This window comes from Leopardus geoffroyi, chromosome E3 (genome assembly GCF_018350155.1).
Source record: "Leopardus geoffroyi isolate Oge1 chromosome E3, O.geoffroyi_Oge1_pat1.0, whole genome shotgun sequence".
Lineage (NCBI taxonomy): Eukaryota > Metazoa > Chordata > Mammalia > Carnivora > Felidae > Leopardus > Leopardus geoffroyi.
Genome location: NC_059340.1, coordinates 17,665,490 through 17,681,201, shown reverse-complemented (window position 1 = coordinate 17,681,201; position 15,712 = coordinate 17,665,490). Strand labels below are relative to the sequence as shown.

The following is a 15,712-nucleotide window of genomic DNA, read 5'->3' as shown; positions in this document are numbered from 1 at the left end:
ATTCTAGCAAATATTGAAAGTTACCTGTTGTTTTCAGCATCATGGTAAAATCTTCCTCCCAATTTTCTCCAGGTTTGGTGTCTCTAAGTTCTATATCTTTTAGGACTTGTGGGGGTTCGGTCCTAGGATTTTTTTTAGCACAAATATCACATTTTTCAACTATTTTTGAACAGTTTCCTGAATATTGGGATCCATAATATATGATTGGATCCATTAAAGAGCAGCATTATGTCCATAACAGGTGCTTGTGAATATCATTAATTATCTCTTCCATAAGATATTCTAGGTTAAGGTTTATTCCTTATTTATTATATTTCCAGCCAGTTTCAATGCCAGAAATATGTCCAAATATCCATTTCTTAGCTCTTCTTAGGTCTTCAGAGGAAGGTTAGAGTTGATATTTAGTTAAGTCTATGTCTGGTACTAAAGCTGTTATAGAGGGTTTTGAAGTCTTTGTATGATCATGCCTGATTGTTACCTTTGGCAAGAAAACAGTCCAATTTCTGATGCCCTCAGCAGGGGACAATAGCTACCTCCTTGAGTTCCAAAACAGCTTCTAGTACTTCTAAAGTCTCTTTGTCATGTTCAATTTCCCTATTTCCTGAATTTAACAAACCTCTTTCCTTCCAAATGGCTCTGCATATGCATGGACTGGTAAAAAGGTGTATTTAGAATAAGTAAAAATAGTCACTGTCTTGTCATACCTAAATGGAGGGCTCTTATGAGAGCTATGGCTTCAGCTTTCTGAGTGGAGGTACCTGGTGAGAGAGCTTCTACTGATGGGTCATCACTGCATATCCAGCTCTTTATTGTCCGTGATCCATAATATACTGCTCCAGTCCACAAACATCTCAAAGTCTGGATTTTCCAGTGTCAGATTCATAAAATCAGGATGGCTGGAATAAACTTGTTAATTATCTGTATACAGTCATGTATGGGTCCCTCAGTGTTGTTGGAGAGCAATGTGGCTGGGTTCAAGGTGGAGACCGCTTTCTAAGTAACATTGGGGTTGTACAATAGGACAACCTGATATTTGCCTAATCTTCTAGAGGTGAGCCAGTAGCCACCCTTTTGTTCCAGTAGGAAGAGTACATAAATGTAGAGTATGCAGTGTGGTAGGATACCCCAAAGCAAATTTTTCTACTTGTAATAGATTACAAGAGGCTGTTATTGCTCTCACACACATTGGCCATCCCTTAGTTGTTAGATCTAATTATTTAGAAAAAAATAGCAACAGATCTTTTTATGTTGCCCAAATTCTGAGTTAGCACTCCCAAGACTGATCCCCTGACTCTCATGGACAGACAAATCAAAAGGCTTCCTGATATATGGAAGGCTCAAAGCAGGAGCTGTGAGTAGCTTTTCATTAACAACTTGGAATGCCTAATGATATTCTCCAGTCCAATAAAGAAGTTCATTATTTCTTCCTTTAAGAATTTCATAGACAGGTTTAGTGATGAATCTTAAGGACTGAGAAAAAACTAAGGGTAGATGGTGGTGGGAGAAAGGGGAAAGTGGGTGATGGGCATGGAGGGGAGCACTTGTTGGGATGAGCACTGGGTGTTGTATGGAAACCAATTTGACAATAAATTATATTAAAAAAATCAGGAATCCAAATGTGGAAAAATCCAGTGATACCTAGGAATCCATGCAACTGTGTGGTTAATGGCTCTTAAATTTGTACAGGCAAAATAGGTGTATTGTAGGGGTGCCTGGGTGGCTCAGTTGGTTGAGCATCCAACTCTTGATTTCATCTAAGGTCATGATCTTATGATCGTGGGATAGAGCCCTGTGTTGAGCTCTGCACTGAGTGTGGAGCCTGCTTGGGATTTTCTCTCTTCCTCTCTCTATGCCACTCCTCCACACTCACATGTGCTTGCATGCTCTCTCTCTCTCAAAATTAATAAACATTAAAAAATAGGTGCATTGTATGTGGACTGGCAAAAGTGGAGAAGGCCAAATTCTAAGAAGGCAGAGAGAACAGGCTGAATTCCCCTTTTAGTTTGTTTTTTTAATGGATACTATCTGAAGTTTGGAATTCCCATCACAAAACTTAATATGTACAAGTGTCCCTGCTTTTGCTTGTCCTGGCTTCCTATCCATCCAAACATCTGATCTTACTTTTCAGATGACTTCTTCAGGCAGCTCTAATAGAACTTCTCTACCTTGATGAAGCTTGTTCTGGTGGTACCTTTATATCTATGGATCCAATAGCAAAATTAACTTTAGCATTCAGTTTAGTTAATAGATCAAAGCCCAGTAAAGGGATGGGACATTCGGGCATATTCAGAAATCTGCATTTAAGGTGAATTTGTCCCATTTGGCAGTTTAGTGGTTGTGGGAAGGTTTTAGTCAATACTTCTCCCAAAACTCTTGGTACAGCTATAGCAGAGAGAACCCAGAGTACTGAATATGTGGCCCTCACATCAGTAAAAAGTCCATGAGTCTATTTCCCATTGCCATTGTTATTTGGGGTTCCTTGTGGTATATGATGATAGGCTTTACAAGATTTAAAGGAACCCCTGGTCCCCTTCATTCTTAGTCACCATCAACCAGTTAAGGTATCTGGTGGGCACTTTGGGATTCTGTCTCCTTAAGAGAACTCATGAGCCTAGGGTATTCTCTTTTCCAATGGCCCTCTTCTTTACAATAGGCATATTGACAAGACCCAAATTGGGGCACCTGAATTTCTTATCTGTTGTCAATCTCACCCTCTAGGGGTCCCTGGCCTGGTCTTGGATTTCCTTGAGTTAAAGCGCAGTTAACAAGGCAACATGCTGTTTCATTTTCTGGTGCTCTTTTATTTCTTGTGCTTGGTCTCTGTTGATACTGTTAAAAACTTCAAAGACAGTTTCAAACAATTGTGAAGGGCATTACCAATGCAGCTTTTGGAGTTTTTTTTTTTTTTTTTTTTTTGAATTTCCAGGTATGTTTTGTTTGATAAACATCATATTGATCATCTTAAAAATTTCTGGTGCCTCAGGATCAATATCAGTTTATTTCTGATGTGTCTCAAAAATTCTTTCAGGAAATTCTGAAGGGTTCTCATTCAGTTTTAACTTCTTGACTCTTATTTACACTCCTTTGCTTAGGGACTCCTTTTCTTAATCCAGCTAAAATGGAATCCTGATAGTGTTCAAGCTAACTGCAGTCTCCAACGTTGACACTCCAGTTGGGATCCACAGTAGCAATGGCCATGATGGAATCAGCTCTTAAGGGGTTACTGGGGTTTCAGCATGTAGCTGATTAGCTTCTTCTCTAGCCTTTTCCTGGCCACATGCAGCATTCCTTAGAAGTGAGGAAAGTATTTAACAGATTTTGTACCTCTACCTAAGTGGGTTGTGAGTGGCAAAAATAGATGAAAACAAATTTTCCATCCTCTTGGGGTCATCTCTATAAGTAAGCATACTGTTTTTTCAATTAAACAAATCTGAGGTAGAGAATCGAGAGTGGACCCAAATCATTCTTCCAGCGTCTGAACATCCAATTGGGACCTGTGTTAGCAGATATTGCCATCCTCAGGAATCAGTGATTCCCTGGATGAATTAAACACCCTGCTGGGTATGAGAAGGGGAAATCTTTCCAAACTCTGCCCCCCCCCCCCAAGGTAAGGGGACCTGGTTCAGGGTCCCTTTGATGCTCAAGTTGTTGGAATGGAGCTGCTGTGGAGGGGCAGCTGCTCTGGTACCCCCTTTGGGGGTTTAATTCAATAATCAATAAATTATCCTCTTTTCTCCAGTTGGATTCAGGCAACACAGATTTTTTAGTGTCACTGTGCTGTTGGAGTAAAATTTTACATCTTTTCTGAGCCAGCTTATTCTGATACAAAATCATAAAAGACTGAACAGAAGGTATTTCATCCCATTTACCTTCCCTTTTACAAATATCTAACTGTAAAATGGTATTATAATTTATGAATCCATTAATTAATGGTCATTTTTCTCCAGAATGTAACATATTTTGGCCAAGCAGTGTTGCAAAAAAAGATAATTTTTTCATAGTTTCATAACTAAACACTGCCCAATTTTGGAGAGTATAGCCCAAAGGGCTACATGCAGAAATCAAATAGTCATTTCTCATTTTCTAATTAGAACATCGCTGGTATTATGCAGGGATACCAAAAGCTGCAGCAACAAACATACCAGATGAAGTTCAGAGAGTACTACTGTAAGCATTTAGTTCCTCACTAAAAGTTGGGGCTTCACCTACTGAACCAAATGGCTTCCTAGTCTCTAGTTCCTCTCTGAAAGTTGGGTCTTCACTGACTGAACCAAAAAGTTTTCTAGTCAACTTTTTCTTTTTATGTTTATTTTATTTTATTTTATTTTATTTTATTTTATTTCATTTTATTTTATTTTATTTTTATTTTTTTCTTCCAAGATTTTATTTAAATTCAAGTTACTTAATATAGAGCATATAGCGTAATATTAGTTTCAAGAGTAGAATTTAGTGATTCATCACTTACATATAACACCCTGTGCTCATTCCAACAAGTGCCCTCCTTAATGCCCATTACCCATTTATCCCATCCCCCCATCTACTTCCCCTCCAGCAACCCTCAGTTTGTTCTCTATTACTTAAGAGTCTCTTATGGTTTGCCTCCCCTTCTGTCTTTATCTTATTTTATTTTTCCTTCCCTTCCCCTGTGTTCATCTGTTTTGTTCCTTAAGTACCACATATGAGTTAAATCATATGGTATTGTCTTCCTCTGACTGACTTATTTCACTTAGCACCCTAGGAAACTTTTCTTAGTTAAGCAAGAAAAGGAGGCTAAGAGAACCAAACCAAATGCCCCTACCTATTTTGAGGCAACTGAATGAGAATAAGAAATAAGCTCACATGCTATGATACCAAAATACTCTTGAAAAGATGTCTGTCCAAACCAAAAGATGTTTCCTTGCCACAGAGTTAAATTAAACATAGAAAGTCAGTGGTGCCAAGTTGGGGTGGTGACCCTGGGATGGTCTCTAGAACAAAAGAGCCTAGGACACTGCTTGGACTTATCACCAACCTCCTGTTACTTTTACTGGCTGGAGAGTAGACAAATCATAGGCAGAGTTCCTGGCTGGTTTGCCAAATTTGTAACCAAATCCAAGTCCATACCCTCAATGTGCAGTAAAACCAATCATTGAGACATTGCATAAGGAAAGGGAGAGTCAGGGATATTTAAAGGCAAATAAAACAAGGTCTGGTTATAGGGGAGAAGAGTGATATGACTTTAGAATCAGATAAAGGAAGTTAATAAGTAGGGGAGGATTGCAGTCATTTTGTTATCTGCACCGTGAGAAGCTTTTGCATAAGCTGTCATGCATGTTACGTATTACCAGAAGATGGTTTTCTTAGCATGATTCAAGAGTGGAGTTTTAGGCCCTTCTATGTCAAAAGTTCACCCCTTGTGCATTTGTGCATGGTCAAAGAGGCAGTCAGTGGTCCTGATCAGTTCTGGCCAGTTTCTTGATGAGGCCTGAGTCTCTGCAAAACACCTAAATCAAGTGTTTTGTTATCATGGTTTTAGGCAAGACTGTTTCTACAGAAATGTGGTGGTAGGCCACATTCTGAGAACAAGCAAGTTGGGTAAAAAGTTGTAGTTGCACATATTAGTCTTGTTAACCATTTGGTTACTGATTTCACTTTTTCTATGAAGGACTAGATGATAAATATTTCAGCTTTGTGGGTCACACAGTGTCTGTCACATCTATTCACCTCTGCTGTTGTAGAATGAAAGTAGCTATTGACAATGAAAGTATGTATATGAATGAGCATAGCTGTTTTCCAATAAAAATTTATTTGTAAAAATTGATGGTGAGCTGTCATTTGGCAATTTCTATTCTAGAAGATAGAACTAGGACAACAGGGAGTCAAAGAGAAACAGGTTGTTTAATGAAAATTTTATTATGAAATGTTAAACATTTACAAAAATAAGAGGTAGTTCAACAAACCTCCCCACAATTTATCATCCAAATTCAACAATTATTAACATTTGACCACATTTATTTCATCTGGGTTTTTTCCCTTTGCTGATGTATTTTAAAACAAGTCCCAGACAACATGTCATTGCATTCCTCCCACACATCTTACATGACCCCAATATCATGATCACATCCAACAAAATTAATGATTCCTTTGTATTTAGACCATAGTCTAATTTCCTTAATTGTCTCAAAAATATCTTTTTTACAGCTGGTTTATTTGAACAACATCTAAACTAGGTCTATACCTTCCATTTGGTTGGTTGGTCTCCTATGTCTCTCTTAGGCTAGTAATATTCCCAATGGGAGCATATTTTGATTTATGTATGAAGGAATACACTAGGAATGGCAAATTCTGGCTGTGTGAGGGTTGAGCACCCTATCATTGAATGTACTACTAGATGTGTCAACCAAGTGCAATATGTGAACCTTCGTTGGATATTGATTTTAAAAATAGTTGTAAAAAATAAATAAAAATGAGCTGCAAAATAACATTATTGGAGACAATGTGAAGACTGAACATGACCTGGATATTAGCTAGTATTAAGGAGTTATTTTATTGAGTGTGATTTCTTAAGTCTTGTGGTTATGTTAAAAAATACCCTTATCTGTTAGTGGCATACACTGAAGTGTTTCTGGATACAATGATGTGATATTCAGAATGTGCTTTAAATTATTCAGAAGAAATTGTCAAGCAGCTGAATAAAACAAGAGTAGAAATTTAAATTGAGTGATGGAAACAAAGAGGGTTGACTTATCTAGTCTGTCTTTCTTTTAAAAAAATTTTTTTTTTCAACTTTTATTTATTTTTGGGACAGGGAGAGACAGAGCATGAATGGGGGAGGGGCAGAGAGAGAGGGAGACACAGAATCGGAAACAGGCTCCAGGCTCCGAACCATCAGCCCAGAGCCTGACGCGGGGCTCGAACTCACGGACCGCGAGATCGTGACCTGGCTGAAGTCGGATGCTCAACCGACTGCGCCACCCAGGCGCCCCTCTAGTCTGTCTTTCTACTTTTGAGTATGTTTGAAAATTTCCATAATAAAAAGCTCTTTTAAAAGAACAAAAAATAAAAAGAGGGTAAACTCTAATAAATCTGGCATTTCTACATTAGGAAGAAATTTGACCAGATAGTGTCTGAATATATTTCAAAAAACATAACCTTAAGATATATACCAGGAAACTCACTACTTCATGGAGTCTCTAGAATATTAAACAATGCTCACCTGCCTTTTCTTTACTTGCCCTTGCCTAGAACCAGCTGCAGGCACACTCCCCAAGCCTGACCTGTGATGGCACCCCAGCCCAGGGCCAGAGTACTCAGAGCACCCGTTGCAGCATCAACCACCTCATCTTCCATGAGGGTGCTAAGGTCAGCCTTGCTTCTGCCCACCCACTGCTTACCTGCCCCTACCCTGTCTCATTTCTTGGTGACTCCCTCATTCTTGCCTCTTCCTCAGATGACCTTCATGGTCACCTTTGACGTCTCCCCCAAGGCCATACTGGGTGATAGGTTGCTTCTGACAGCTAATGTGAGCAGGTGAGCTGGGCCAGGCCTGGGGCAGTGCCTCCTTGCCCCTAGCCTCCTCCTCTGGGGTCCTTGCCAATTAGGCTCCTCCTCTTTCTCCAGTGAAAATACTACTCCCAGGACCAGCAAGACCACCTTTCAGATGGAGCTCATGGTGAAGTATGCCATCTACACTGTGATCAGCAGGTACCATACCACCAGCTCAAAAGCGTTCTTCTCTATCACTCTGATGGGGCTAGGAAAGGATTTTACGCCTTGCAGCAGTTCAACATCTGGAACATTCAGGTTTTATCACCACCTTTTCAATTGGTAGATGATACTGCTAGCACTTACTAATTAAGCATCGAGTGTTTATTGAGGGATAGCTATGGTAATAATAATTGTAGTATTACTATTGTTATACATTTAATAGAGGTTACAATTCTCAGAAGGCTTTTTTAGAAACACCAAGATTTTCCTGGGTTTCCTGAGAAATATGAGACATTTCCATGTCTCAAGATTCCTACAGCTTTATTTGGAAGTGAGTTACTCTGATCCAAGGCAGAATCTCATCAAGGACCTCTCCATGGTTCTGTACTCTGAGGCTATATGAGTTCCCAAGAGCAGCTAGAGCCTTCTGTCAGGGGAGGCCTCTGCTAAATTTTAGAGTCCATGGCATTGGGATTAGCCAGCAGTGGTTCTCAAAGGAGTCATTGACATTTGGGTGAGACAATTCTTCATTGAAAGGAAAGATTTACACCTGCAGGGCGTTAGACCTGCTACTCCTCTTCTTCCCAGTCCCTTTTGGGAGGTATAGAGACAAATGACCTGCTTGCTGTAGAGGTCAAATTTCAGGGAGAAGTTAGATAAAAGAAAAAGAGCTTAAAATGCTGCTCCAGGAAGGGTAATAGATGAGGTGTTTAAGACTCAGGAGTCAAGTCATGTGTTGGAGCAGATACCTTCTTTCAGTAAATAGCTTCCTAGCATTTTCTGTGTTCTAAGCACAGTGCTCTGGCTGCTTTCCATAAATTCATTTGAAATTCAACAAAAATTTATTGAGTCTGTATTGTATAATCAAAACCAGACACAATCTCCTGCCCTTGTGGGATGTATACATCCATGATATGCAACAAGTCTGTGTGGCTTAGCCTGGGTACCTTTCCCTGTGCTAGTTCTGCCCTTGTGCCTCATTGGACACCCTCCTCCTGCCCAGTGTCACGTTCTAATTCACATCTCCACATTGGGAGGTCTCAGCAGCCCAGCCAGGTGCATGCTCTGAGCTTGTTTGCTGGAGTGTGTACTGGAAACCCATGGGCAGGGCATATCTAGGCATATTTGGCCCTACAGTTCAGGTGTACTCAGCTGATTTGACTCTGTGGGTGGGAGCATTCAGAGAGGCGCACAGGATGAGGCTGGGGCATTTTAGGGAAGCTCCTCACAGAGGAGGGATGAGAGTTTAGAGTGGAAGTGGTCTAGAATTAGGACTGTGTGGGCAAAGGACAGGTACCCAAGAAGTGGAGCAAGAAGGGCCAGAGGTGAGCCCACCCACCTGTGTGAGGAGCCAGGCTGGCCACTGGGTCTCCACACATGGGCTTGGTTAGGGCTCAGCAGGAATTATTATGCTGAGATCCAGTAAAGAGTACTGTTAGGCCTTCCCTCACCTCTAAGTCCCAGGACCAGAAAAGCCAAGGAAACAGGAGAGGAAGGAAGGTCTGTGGGAGGCCAGACAGTGGTAGTGTCCAGTAAACATTTATCAATAGTATAAGTCCAAGTCTCCCCAAAACTTTGCTGGGTCTCACATGCATATCCTGTATCCTCTGTGCCCATGAGGGCCTGAAAGGAAAACGGAGACACAAAGAGGGATGGTTTGGCCCCTGCTCCCTAGTGAGTCAATGGCATAGCTCTGGGTCCCTTTCGCGGTGCTCTCTGCCAGCCTCCTTGGCAGTTTACTCCATTGACAGCTTCTGCAAGAAGCTTGCACCCAGCTTGAAGCCCAGCCCTGCTCCCTAAATCCTCCCATTACCTCAGATCAGTCACAGAATTCATTGAAGGCCACCCCAAGGCCCCACTGGCTACCTATCCTGTCATGATGCTAACGTGAGCCTCTTTAGGAGTCCCTCAAGGAACTTCAAATCCATCTGTGCCTCTTTTCTCCCCAGCCATGAAGAGTCCACCAAGTATCTCAACTTCTCAGCCTTGGACTGGGAGGAAAGCAGCCAGGCTCAGCATAGATACCAGGCAAGTGATGCTGACTCAAGAGCATGGGCTGTGGCAGGGGGCTAGGAGCCAGCAATTAGGGAGGGATATGGCATTTGGCATGGTCTTTGCTCTCACTGCCCTCTGTGCAGGTGAACAATCTGGGACAGAGGGACCTGCCTGTCAGCATCAACTTCTCTGTGCCTGTGGAGCTGAATGGGGTGCCTGTGTGGACAGAGTTAGGGGTTTTCCACCCCCAGGTACTCAAGGGCTGTGTACAGCTCCCAAGCTAATGCCCTTTACTTGGATCTCTCTGTCCCTCATGAATTCCTGATGCCCAACCCCCTTAGATGCTTGTTCTCTGTGTTTTTTCCTAGAACCCCTCCATTCAGTGTTCTTCAGAGAGAATGGTGCCCATAGAGTCTGACTTCCTGACCCACATTCAGAAGAATCCCGTGCTGGTAAAAGGAGGGCTCTGGGCCATTTCCACTTCAAAGCACACACCAGAAGAGTTTAATTCAAGAACCTGTATTACATTCAGATGGCTGTCTGCTGAACAGCCCTCTTGAATTCAATTGTGACTGCTCCTCTCACATCAATCAGTTTTATGCTGTCATCTGCCTTCAAAACCACCTTTCTCTGGCCTAATGCTACTTCTCTGTCCCTAGAACTGCTCAATTGCTGACTGCCTGAGGTTCCACTGTGACCTGCCTTCCTTTGGCGTCCAGGAGGAACTTGACTTCATCCTAAAGGGCAACCTCAGCTTTGGCTGGGTCAGCCAGGTGTGTAGGCCCAACAGCAGAGTCCACCCACCCCCCACTGCCCCACCACAGGATTCAGGTGCTACCAGATGACGTCTGTGTCCATCCTCCAGCCAGGACATTTCTTGAACTCTGTGCCTTTCTCAGTGCTAGTTCCTCATCTGTGCCCCTCTGTTTTGTAGACATTGCAGAAGAAGGTATTGATTGTGAGTGTGGCTGAAATCATGTTCAACACCTCTGTGTATGCCCAGCTTCCAGGACAGGAGGCATTCTTGAGAGCTCAGGTAGTGACTGTGTGGTAGGCAGTGACCAGGCTGGTAAGAGGGCTCCTAATGCAAAATCTGTGGTGCTGTGAGGCTCACAAGCCTGGAGGGAGGAAGGATGAAGGTCCCTCAGCAGGAGAGGTGTCCCCAAGCCTATGAATTTTTCTGTCACCCCTTGGAGTAAAGGAAGGAGGGGAGAGAGTTAAAGGTTGGGGAACCTGGGAAGAGTCTGGGACAGCAAGAGTTCTGATACGTTCTGATGAGGTCACCTCCACTCCAGATGGAGATGGTACTGGAGAAGTATGAGGTCTACAACCCTGTCCCCATTATTGTGGGCAGCTCTTTGGGAGGACTGCTGCTGCTGGCTCTCATCACAGTCATTCTGTATAAGGTGAGTATTTTCATCCTGCTCTTGACACTACCAGGTTTTTTTTTTTTAATTTCAACATATTTATTTATTTTTGAGAGACAGAGACAGGGGAGGGGCAGAGAGAGAGGGAGACACAGAATCCGAAGTAGGCTCCAGGCTCTGAGCTGTTAGTACAGAGCCCTGCGCGGGCTATAACCCATGAACTGTGGGATCATGACTTAAGCCGAAGTCAGACGCTTAACTGACTGAGCCATCAGTTTTCGATCCCGTTCTTTCTGCAGTGTAGGGAAGAACTCACCTTGGATATAGATACACATTCTTGCTAATGCACTGCATATGAGAGTTCCCCTCCCACATATGACATCACCAGTCCCCAACACTCCCTCATGCCTTCCTGTCTGATTCTCAGGCCTCCTTATGTGTTTTTCTTCCAAATTTTTATTTAAATTCAGGTTAGTTGATGTATGGTGTAGTATTGGTTTCGGGAGTAGAATTTAGTAATTCACCACTTTCATATAATACCCAGTGCTCATCATAATTCCTCCCCTTAATGCCCATCACCATTTATCCCACCTCCCACTCACCTACCCTTCAACAACCCTCAGTTTGTTCTCTATTGTTGAGTCTCTTATAGTTTTCTTCCCTCTCCTTTTTTTCCTTTCTCGTATGTTTATCTGTTTTGTTTCCTAAATCCACATATAAGTGAAATCATATGATATTTGTCTTTCTCTGACTGACTTATTTCTCAGATTAATATACTCTAGCTCCACCTTGTCATTGCAAATGGCAAGATTTCATTTCTTTTGATATCTACAATCTTCTTTATCCATTCATCAGCCTATGGACAGTTGGGCTCTTTCCATAGTTGACTATTAGTGATAATGCTGCTGTAAACATTGGGGTGCATGTATCCCTTTGCATTTGTCTTTTTGTTTTTTCTTTCAATTTTAATTTTTTAAAGTTTTTTATTTATTTTGAGAGAGAGAGAGAGAGCGAGCAGAAAGAGGCAGAGAGAGAGAGAGAGAGAAGGAAAGACAGACTCCCAAGCAGGCCCACGCTGCCATCATGGAGCCCGATGTGGGGCTCAAATTCATGAATCGTGAGATCATGACCTGAGCCAAAGTCAAGAGTCGGATGCTTCACTGACTGAGCCACCCAGGCGTCCCTTGAATCTGTATTTTGTATCCTTGAGTACCTAGTAGCACAATTGCTGGATTAGAGCGTGGTTGTGTGTGTGTGTTTTTTTTTTTTTTTTAATTTTGGGTAACCTCCATACTGTTTTCCAGAGTGGCTGAACCAGTTTGCACTCCCACCAACAGTTTAGGATGGCTCCCCATTCTCTGCATTGTTGCTAACATCTGTTGTTTCTTGTGTTGTTAATTTTAGTCAGACTGCCTTTAATTGCTCTCCTTGTCTTTTCCACTCTCGTCTTTATCACTACATGTTTCTCTTCACAGCAAATTATAAAATAAAGCACAGCACTGGATTGGGTGCTGACACTACCACTGATTCTTCCTGTGACTGTAGGCAGTGACTGGTCCATGCTGGGTCTTGACTTCTCATTCTGAAGGTGATTTCATCCAACTCACAGAATTTTGGTAAAGGCTAAATGACACAGTGTGTCTAATGTTTCTAGTGTAGTGCTGGAACATAGTAGGGGCTCCAGCAATAGTGATCCCTCTCCCTCCTCAATCATCTTTTTTCCTCTCTTCCACTGGATTTCCTAATTCTCTTTTCCTTCCTCTCCACAGGTTGGCTTCTTCAAACGTCAGTATAAGGAAATGATGGAGGAAGCAAATGGACAGACTATCCCAGAAAATGGGACATCAGACCCTCAAGCTTCCCAATAAGAAATTACCTCCTATTCTCCCTTGAACCTGTTCTCTTCTGAGGGGTTTCCTGGCCCTCTTACTCTCAGCTAAGTTAGGCCAGCAGGGAGAGAAATGCTCCATGTGAGGGAGGCCAGCTTTCTCCCTTTGGGAGGATGCATTGTGTTCACTGAAAGTTCTTGCCAGGGAAGGGCTATTTGTTTCGTCAAGTCTGCAACTGGAAACCCCAGAACAGGATTTTCACCATGCCCTTGGGTGGACTTGACTTTGATTTTTACCTAGAAGTACATGAACAATAGCCTCAGGCTCCAGTCTCTCTTCACTAGCTACCAATGATCTTTCTAAAATACAATACTAGGGGCACCTGGGTGGCTCGGTCGGTTAAGCGTCCGACTTCAGCTCAGGTCATGATCTCACGGCCCGTGGGTTCGAGCCCCGCGTCAGGCTCTGTGCTGACAGCTCAGAGCCTGGAGCCTGTTTCAGATTCTGTGTCTCCCTCTCTCTCTGACCCTCCCCCGTTCATGCTCTGTCTCTCTCTGTCTCAAAAATAAATAAACGTTAAAAAAAAAATTAAAAAAAAAAAAAGAAAAAAAATAAAATACAATACTAAACAAGCCACAATCCTCATCTATCTTTGGTGGCTCCCTATTAACATAGGATAACTCCTGAACTCTCCAACTTGATGTTAGGAATCCAGTTGAATTTCCAGAAGGTGGGCTTTGATGTACACACCATGAGTTGCTTTGTGCCTTCCTATCATCCTCATTCCTAGTAAATACTGTCAGTATCAGCTTTTTGTCTCAGAAATTTCAGCCCTCATTTTGAAACTGAATTGGGAATAAAATGTCTACACATTGGAATTTGTAAACATGGCTTCCAGCCTTTGTCAGCATTGCTGGCTTGGAGGGAGAAGTAGAACCCCAGCAGGGGTATTGCCCCAATGTCACTCTGGCTCAACTAGCTCCAGCATCTCTCAAGAGATCAAGATGCCCAGGATACTTCCATTTTTTTGAGGTTCCAAATATAGCGAATGAAGAAACGCTAAAGCATTATTCTAAAAATTGTGTATTTTAAAGTTTGCATTAACAATTTAACACATTGCACAAAAACAATGCATGCACCTTCATTGGAAAATATGTCAAAGGTATAAAATTAAGGCCTTTTAGGGATGTGAGTCATGTATAGTGGTCAGCCTATGGTGTCCCCTAACCATGGTGGACACCTTCCAGCCCTGAAGCCTGGGGCCAGGACAAGTAAGTTAAATAGAGTGAGGATTATTAATGTTCTTATGTTGGGTAACCTGACTTCTTAATCTACTCACTTGATTCTCAAAGCTGTCACTGATGGGAGGCTGATGGGGCTGTGACAGGGACATGAAGAAGGGGCTTACCTGGAAAGGTCATTAGAGTGGATCAACACACAGGTGTTTCTTACAAATCCTAGGATGTAGTGAAGGGGACATTGTTTGCACATGGTAAGTGATTGGAGAGCACTTTGAAGTCTTATATCAGAGACCTGCTGCCCCAAATAAGGCCATTCTTACTATTATGCCACCAATCTTAGCATAAAGCACAAAGTGGTGCATGGCACTGAGCTGGGGTCAACACATAGCAGGCCATTCCTTGCCTGGAGAGATCCCACTGCTGCTGCCACCCCTTAGGTGTTTGGGCCATGTGTATGTTTGCATTAGAAACACAGAAGGGTGAAGCAGTTGATGAGTGATTTCGGGGAAGCTGGAAAATAACCCTTCATAGAAATCCTTCCCATGAATAGACTTTCATGGAAATCCTGCCATATACCTAAGTAATTATGTTCCTAAAGGTGTTCCTAGACTCTAAGGACTGCAGCAATCTCTTGTCTAAAATGAAGGCAACAGGGGCACTGGGGTGGCTCAGTCAGTTGAGCTTCTGACTTCAGCTCAGGTCACGGTCTGACAGTTCGTGAGTTCGAGCCCTGTGTCGGGCTCTGTGCTAACAAACAGCTCAGAGCCTGGAGGCTGCTTAGGATTCTGTGTGTGTGTGTGTGTCTCTCTCTCCCCCTCCCCTGCTCATGCTCTGCCTCTCTCTGTCTCTCAAAAATAAATAAATGTTTAAAAAAATTAAAAAAATAAAATGAAGGCAACAGGTGTTATTTTCACATATTTTCTGTGCATATTATTGCTTACATTAATTTTATTAACATTTTCAGGGTTGCCATTGTGTTGTGTTATATCCCCAAATCATAAAAATGGATCAATGGCTTAAAATTTTTTCTTTGAAGCATAAAAGTTGTGGTTCCAAAAAAAAGTAAATTGCTTCAACTTAGAATAATATCATCAAAATCAATGAGGTTCCAGTGCACATTTAGTATCGGGATGTGTAAATGGTGGGATGAGTGGTTCTGAGCAAAATTTAAATATATCTAGAATATATTATACCATTGAAACTGTATTTTATTGGGTCACATATCTTTTTTCTCCTAGGGTGTTGTCCATTATGAAACTTTGTTAGATGGCTTGAAGCTATCAAAGCTTTTGTGTCATTTTCACACATGACATAATGACCTCACAGACAAGGCAACAAAGACTTCTTAGAATGATTGCAACATATTGCTTTCCCATCCCAAAGCAATAATTTTATCATTAAATACAGAGAAGACAGCAAAACTACAGTGGCATAAATCAAAGTTGCTCTTACAGCAAAATTATGTACAAGTCACATAATTTCAAAGAAGCTTATAAAAGCAGCAATAAAGTTAATGTTTATGCTGGAAGGTTGCTCTTGGCTATAAGTAACAGGGGACAATCAAAAGCCTTCCCACATGAAGTTCAGATATAGT

The 15,712-nt window shown here is 42.0% G+C and overlaps 1 protein-coding gene across 3 annotated transcripts in view; it reads left to right on the top strand.

Moving 5' to 3' along the window:
- The window catches only part of ITGAX (integrin subunit alpha X), a 46,217-nt gene extending 32,454 nt beyond the window's left edge, over nt 1-13,763 (top strand). Inside the window, exons 21-30 of one of the 3 annotated variants that reach the window (XM_045460341.1) lie at nt 7,225-7,341; nt 7,430-7,509; nt 7,600-7,683; nt 9,636-9,714; nt 9,825-9,932; nt 10,050-10,133; nt 10,341-10,454; nt 10,616-10,717; nt 10,977-11,087; nt 12,818-13,763. In XM_045460341.1, the coding sequence (XP_045316297.1) occupies nt 7,225-7,341; nt 7,430-7,509; nt 7,600-7,683; nt 9,636-9,714; nt 9,825-9,932; nt 10,050-10,133; nt 10,341-10,454; nt 10,616-10,717; nt 10,977-11,087; nt 12,818-12,916 (978 nt within the window). In that variant the 3' untranslated portion in view covers nt 12,917-13,763. The remainder of the gene's footprint in view (nt 1-7,224; nt 7,342-7,429; nt 7,510-7,599; nt 7,684-9,635; nt 9,715-9,824; nt 9,933-10,049; nt 10,134-10,340; nt 10,455-10,615; nt 10,718-10,976; nt 11,088-12,817) is intronic. The other 2 variants (XM_045460343.1, XM_045460344.1) reach the window with 2 other exon arrangements.
- Nucleotides 13,764-15,712: the final 1,949 nt, after the last annotated feature.